This window comes from Triticum aestivum, chromosome 1D, assembly GCF_018294505.1.
Source record: "Triticum aestivum cultivar Chinese Spring chromosome 1D, IWGSC CS RefSeq v2.1, whole genome shotgun sequence".
In the NCBI taxonomy this organism is placed as follows: domain Eukaryota; kingdom Viridiplantae; phylum Streptophyta; class Magnoliopsida; order Poales; family Poaceae; genus Triticum; species Triticum aestivum.
The window spans coordinates 435495300-435502697 of NC_057796.1; the positions used below are offsets into that span (position 1 = coordinate 435495300).

At 47.6% G+C, this 7398-nt stretch overlaps 1 protein-coding gene across 1 annotated transcript; it reads left to right on the plus strand.

The window, feature by feature from the left end:
- Nucleotides 1-5487: 5487 nt before the first annotated feature.
- On the plus strand, nucleotides 5488-6889 carry LOC123173167 (peroxidase 2). The gene is made up of 2 exons (XM_044589893.1): nucleotides 5488-5819; nucleotides 5909-6889. The coding sequence occupies exons 1-2, from the start codon at nucleotides 5592-5594 to the stop codon at nucleotides 6677-6679; spliced, it is 999 nt and encodes a 332-aa protein (XP_044445828.1). The 5' UTR covers nucleotides 5488-5591; the 3' UTR covers nucleotides 6680-6889.
- Nucleotides 6890-7398: the final 509 nt, after the last annotated feature.

Sequence of the window (7398 nt, forward strand, 5' to 3'; positions counted from 1 at the left end):
TTCATCATAAATGTTTATTATTCATGCTAGAATTGTATTAACCGGAAACATAATACTTGTGTGAATACATAGACAAACAGAGTGTCACTAGTATGCCTCTACTTGACTAGCTCGTTGATCAAAGATGGTTATGTTTCCTAGCCATTGACATGAGTTGTCATTTGATTAACGGGATCACATCATTAGGAGAATGGTGTGATTGACTTGACCCATTCCGTTAGCTTAGCACACGATCGTTTAGTATGTTGCTATTGCTTTCTTCATGACTTATACATGTTCCTATGACTATGAGATTATGCAACTCCCGTTTACCGGAGGAACACTTTGTGTGCTACGAAACGTCACAACATAACTGGGTGATTATAAAGGTGCTCTACAGGTGTCTCCGAAGGTACTTGTTGGGTTGACGTATTTCGAGAATAGGATTTGTCACTCCGATTGTCGGAGAGGTATCTCTGGGCCCACTCGGTAATGCACATCACTTAAGCCTTGCAAGCATTGCAACTAATGAGTTAGTTGCGGGATAATGTATTACGGAACGAGTAAAGAGACTTGCCGGTAACGAGATTGAACTAGGTATTGAGATACCGACGATCGAATCTCGGGCAAGTAACATACCGATGACAAAGGGAACAATGTATGCTGTTATGCGGTGTGACCGATAAAGATCTTCGTAGAATATGTGAGAGCCAATATGAGCATCCAGGTTCCGCTATTGGTTATTGACCGGAGACGTGTCTCGGTCATGTCTACATAGTTCTCGAACCCATATGGTCCGCACGCTTAACGTTTCGATGACAGTTATATTATGAGTTTATATGTTTTGATGTACCGAAGGTTGTTCGGAGTCCCGGATGTGATCACGGACATAACGAGGAGTCTCGAAATGGTCGAGACATGAAGATTGATATATTGGAAGCCTATATTTGGATATCGGAAGTGTTCCGGGTGAAATCGGGATTTTACCGGAGTACCGGAGGGGTTACCGGAACCCCCCGGGGGTTAATGGGCCATAGTGGGCCTTAGTGGAGAAGAGGAGAGGCGGCCAGGGCAAGGGCCGTGCGCCCCTCCCCCCTAGTCCGAATAGGACAAGGAGAGGGGGGCGGCGCCCCCCTTTCCTTCTTCTCCTCCACCTCGTTCCCCCTTCTCCTATTCCAACAAGGAAGGGAGGGAGTCCTACTCCCGGTGGGAGTAGGACTCCTCCTGGCGCGCCCCCTCCTGGCCGGCCGCACCTACCCCCCTTGCTCCTTTATATACGGGGGCAGGGGGCATCCCAAAGACACAACAATTGATCGTTTGATCTTTTAGCCGTGTGCGGTGCCCCCCTCCACCATAATCCACCTCGATAATACTGTAGCGGTGCTTTGGCGAAGCCCTGCGTCGGTAGAACATCATCATCGTCACCACGCCGTCGTGCTGACCAAACTCTCCCTCAACACGCGGCTAGATCGGAGTTCGAGGGACGTCATCGGGCTGAACGTGTGCTGAACTCGGAGGTGCCGTACGTTCGGTACTTGATCGGTCGGATCGTGAAGACGTACGACTACATCAACCGCGTTGTGCTAACGCTTCCGCTTTCGGTCTACGAGGGTACGTGGACAACACTCTCCCCTCTCGTTGCTATGCATCACCATGCTCTTGCGTGTGCGTTGGAATTTTTTTGAAATTACTACGTTCCCCAACAGATATGGCCATCATCATCTCGTGCTTTTGATCTCCATCTCCAAAGCATCGTCATGATCTCCATCGTCACCGGCTCAACACCTTGATCTCCATCGTTGCGTCGTGGTCATCTCGCCAACTATTGCTAACACATAGCAATAAAGTAAAGCAATTACATGGCGTTTGCATTTCATACAATAAAGAGACAACCATAAGGCTCCTGCCGGTTGCCAATAACTTACAAAACATGATCATCTCATACAACAACATATATCACATCATGTCTTGACCATATCACATCACAACATACCCTGCAAAAACAAGTTAGACGTCCTCTACTTTGTTGTTGCAAGTTTTAAGTGGCTGCTACGGGTTTCTAGCAAGAACTGTTCTTACCTACGCAAAACCACAACGATGATTCATCAAGTTTGCTGTTTTAACCTTCTTCAAGGACCGGCCGTAGTCAAATTCGATTCAACTAAAGTAGGAGAAACAGACACCCGCCAGCCACCTTTATGCAAAATTAGTTGCATGTCAGCCGGTGGAACCGGTCTCATGTGCGTGGACATGTAAGGTTGGTCCGGGCCGCTTCATCCCACAATACCGCCAATCAAAATAAGACGTTGGTGGTAAGCAATATGACTATCACCGCCCACAACTCTTTGTGTTCTACTCATGTATATCATCTACGCATAGACCTGGCTCATGATGCCACTGTTGGGGAACGTTGCATGGAAAACAAAAAAAATTCTACGCACATGCAAGATCTATCCATGGAGATGCATAGCTACGAGAGGGGGAGAGAATCTACATACCCTTGTAGATCGCTAAGCGGAAGCGTTTATCACGCGGTTGATGTAGTCGTACTCTTCGCAATCCGATCACGATCCAACCGATCTAGTGCCGAACGAACAACATCTCCGAGTTTAGCACACGTGCGGCTCGATGACGTCTCCTCCTTCTTGATCAAGCAAGCGGGAGAGGAGAAGTAGATGGGATCACAATCAACACGACAGCGTGGTGGTGATGGTGGTGGTGGAGCACCGATAGCGCTTCGCTAAGCGTCGCCGGGACGAGGCGGTGGAACTACGGAGTAACGGGAGAGAGAGGGGCGCCAAGGGCTTGGTGTATCCTCTTGGGGCACCCCTCCCCTCTATATATAGGTGAAGGGGCGTGGGAAACAACCCCTCCAAGCCCTAGTGCGTAGCTAAGGGGGAGAGGACTTGGACTCCAATTCCAATCCTAATCCTACTAGGACTCCTTCCTTTTTTGCCTTCCCTAGCCACATGGGCTTTTGAGGACTTGGTGCGCCTAACCCAATAAGGCCAGGGCGCCTTCCCGCAGCCCATGCTAGCCCTCCGAAATCCTCCGGAACCTTCTGAAAGCTTCCCAGTACAATACCGAAAAAATTGCACCTTTTTCCGGAACCCCAAATATGACTTCCCATATATAAATCTTTACCTCTCGACCATTCCGAGACTCCTCGTGACGTCCGGGATCTCATCCGGGACTCCGAACAACATTTGGTTACCACTCATCAAATATCCAAATACTACTCTAGCGTCAACGAACGTTAAGCGTGCGACCCTACGGGTTCGCGGGAATTATGTAGTCATGACCGAGACACCTCTCCGGTCAATAACCAATAGCGGAACCTGGATGCCCATATTGGCCCCTACATATTCTACGAATATCTTTATCGGTCGAACCATTATGACAACATACGTAATTCCCTTTGTCCATCGGTATGTTACATGCCCGAGATTTGATCGTCGGTATCTCCATACCTAGTTCAATGTCGTTACCGGCAAGTCTCTTTACTCATTCCGTAATACATCACCTCGTGACTAACTCCTTAGTCATTTGCTTGCAAGCTTATGATGTGTATTACCGAGAGGGCCTAGAGATACCTCTCCGAAACTCGGAGTGACAAATCCTAATCTCTATCTATGCCAACTCAATAAACACCTTAGAAGATACCTGTAGAGCATCTTTATGATCACCCAGTTATGTTGTGATGTTTGATAGAACACAAGGTATTCCTCCGGTATCCGGGAGTTGCATAATCTCATAGTCGAAGGAATATGTATTTGACATAAAGAAAGCAATAGCAATAAACTGAACGATCAATATGCTAAGCTAACGAATGGGTCTTGTCCATCACATCATTCTACTAATGTCGTGATCCCGTTATCAAATGACAACACATATCCATGGTTAGGAAACCTTAACCATCTTTGATCAACAAGCTAGTCTAGTAGAGGCTTACTAGGAACACGGTATTTATTTATGTATTCACACATGTATTTAAGTTTCTGATCAATAAAATTCTAGCATGAACAATAAACCATTATCATGAATAAGGAAACATAAAATAAAAACTTTATTATTGCCTCCAGGGCATATTTTCTTCAATATCCCCAACAGCCACGAACCATACTGATTGATATGAGCCATGGGGGTTGCCAGTAGGTCTCCTCCTTGAGAGAAGATTTTCCCATGAGTTGTTTGAATCTCGGTTGAGGGAAATTTTACCATCATTCCGCAAATTTCTTGTCCAATTTATCAATGATATGGAGAAGACACTTCTACTCCTTATCTTTGTCACTAGTGTTTTTTGCCCATCCTAAAAAAATGGACGATCGCGTGAACTTTATTTCGCCAAATCTGCATAGACAGGGATCGTCGTCGTCAAAACCATTATGTTGCAACCGATCGCGTAAAAATTTAAACAACGGCTTATTACTTAGATCACAAGTTGCTACGGAGTTTACTAAATGATTTGTGTGTTCAGAGACTGAATCGTTCAAGGCACATATACTATAAGAAGTAATTTGACATTTTGAGCATCTTCGCTAGCTGTAGTGCTATACTGCAAGTGGCTTCAACATCATCGGCAAACGAAGTATCACATCAACAGTCTCACGGTATGTTATGTAGCCCTTTTCTTCTGCTTCATGTTTTGTTGTAAAAAAAAGAGCTTGCATTCCACACGCTAACTGTCGGCCGGTTTGCACGCGGGTTGTCACAGCCCTCAGCCCCCATATAAATTACGAATGATATGCACGTCAGGTTAGCTTTAACGTCTCAGCTAACTAAAAGCTAGCTAACGATCAGACGTGACAAATGAATTGGTCAAAGAGACGACGCAATTAAAGGGTACGACGCTTCCTGGAGCGTACGTAAGTACGTCTCACCTGCTAAAAGCTCATACGTACTGCCATTCTTTTCCCTTCTTTTTCTTCCGAGGGAAGTTGACGCCCGCGCGCGTGCCCTCAAAGGAAGTGGAAATTTCTCTTGCTGGAAGTATATTTATTCGTTTCTAGCTAAAAGTCCTAACGGATTTGAAGAAGTATATTTATTCGCACAGACGAAACGTTCTTAAAATTAACCTGACCTCTCAACGACCGGAAAACCAGGCGTTCCCATCTGCAACTGGCACGGTGAAGAAGGAAACACGGAGCTGGCTTCGCCAATCAGCTGCTCAATCTCGCTATTACGAAATAACTAGCTCCAGCTTATGCGTATGACCGGTTCATACATCAGTCGAGTCAACCGCATGTAACCATCAGGGTTAGTGAGCTGCTAGCTGTTTGTTACTACTACAAAACATCCTTTTTGTGTATCATATCATTACCGAAGACGCCCTTTGATTAATTTTCGCGCCACTGGGTGGGAACGAATTGGTGCCAACTACCGGTGCAGTAACGTTCCAATGAAGCCAAGATAATCATTTGTTAATTGTAAGCACATGCCGACCTATATATGAATTCTGATCTCGGCCACCTATATATAAGTATCTTGCTGCTCGAGCTATAGCAACAGACAAGCATTCTCCACCGATCGAACACTTCTCAGATTTGATCTCTCTTCCTATTTCCAATCTTAGTCAAGAAAGCAAGCTAGCTGCTAGCTTCGAAGAAATAGAAATGGCGGCTGTTGCTGCAAAGCTGCAGGTTTTGGTGGCTTGTGCCTTGCTGCTCCTCGCTGTGGGGTGCCAGGCCAGCCCTTTCTGGCCACTGGAGATCGGCTACTACCACGACAAGTGCCCCCAGGCGGAGGCCGTCGTCAAGAGCGTCATGGAGAAGGCCATCTCCCAGAACCCCGGCAATGGCGCCGCCATGATCCGCATGCTCTTCCACGACTGTTTCGTCGAGGTACTGCAAGAAACCAATTTGCAAACATATGTGTGTACAGCCGATTAGCCAGATTGATTAATTAATCTCGTTGAGTTGATGATGATTAGGGCTGTGATGCTTCCGTCCTCCTGGACCCGACCCCGTTCAGCCCGACGCCGGAGAAACTCAGCCCGCCCAACGACCCTACCCTGCGCGGCTTCGAGCTGATTGACGCCATCAAGGACGCTCTGGAGGCGGCCTGCCCGGGCGTCGTCTCCTGTGCAGACATCGTCGCCTTCGCGGCCCGTGACGCGTCCTGCATCCTCAGCAGGGGCAAGGTAAACTTCCAGATGCCGTCCGGCCGCCGCGACGGCACCTTCTCCAACGCCTCCGAGCCGCTCAAGTTCCTGGTCCCGCCCACGTCCAACCTCAGCGACCTCGTCGCTAGCTTCGTCATCAAGGGCCTCAACACGGAGGACCTGGTCGTCCTCTCCGGCGCGCACACCATCGGGCGTTCCCACTGCTCGTCCTTCGTCTCCGACCGCCTCAACACCCCCTCCGACATCAACGGCGGCCTCGCCGCGTTCCTCAGGGGACAGTGCCCGGCCGACGCGACGCCGGGCGGCAACGACCCGACGGTGATGCAGGACGTGGTCACGCCCAACAAGCTGGACAGGCAGTACTACAAGAACGTGCTGTCGCACACGGTGCTCTTCACCTCTGACGCGGCGCTCATGACATCGGCGGAGACGGCGAGAATGGTGGTGGAGAACGGCAAAATGCCCGGGTGGTGGGAGGGCAGGTTCGAGAAGGCCATGGTGAAGATGGCCGGTATCGAGGTCAAGACGGGCTACCAGGGCCAGATCAGGAAGAACTGCCGCGCAATCAACCACCACTAATAAGTGGAGTACGTTGCGCACGTACGTGTATGCAACGTGAAAGATCTCAATGGTTTGCTTCAACCTGCAAGCGAGTTCATGTTGTAAAATTTGGCGATTCTTTCACTGCGTGTCTTTTTTCCTTCTTTGGTTATTCCTTGGTTCAATTCTAGCCAAGCTACGGAATTGTTCATGTATATGGCGTTGTGCATGTCTAATAGCGAACCAATGTTGTTTGTTGAAAGAATAAAAGTGATGCACATAGCATGTTTTGATGAACAGAAAAAGATCTAAGATGCTTCCAAAAACCTACTCCTGGATTACCACAGCTGGTGCATAAAACATCGAGAATGTTGCCATCAACGATGACCGGAAAAGGAACTAGTTCCATTATGATTTTCCATGTAACAACACTAGGAACGAATAAAGGGACTATAAATCTGCGAATCATCAATCTGAATTTATCAATAGGCTGCGTCGTCTGCGTTCCAAAATAGATGACCCAACTTTGTACTAACTTTATACAAAGTTGGATCATCTATTTTGGAACGGAGGGAGTAGTTCCATTATGATTTTCCATGTAACAACACTAGGAACGAATAAAGGGACTATACATCTGCGAATCATAAATCTGAATTTATCAATAGGCTGCGTCGTCTGCGTTAGTGAGTGAGTGAGTCCATTGTGCATGTCTGCTAATGATCATGAGTGCCCCGCACGGGTTGCTTAATTTCATATAC

Excerpts from the sequence above, each read along its gene's own strand:
- LOC123173167 (XM_044589893.1), top strand. The coding sequence starts at position 5,592 with ATGGCGGCTGTTGCTGCAAAGCTGCAGGTTTTGGTGGCTTGTGCCTTG. Across the intron at positions 5,820-5,908 it reads TCCACGACTGTTTCGTCGAG|GGCTGTGATGCTTCCGTCCT; the intron begins GTACTGCAAGAA and ends GATGATGATTAG.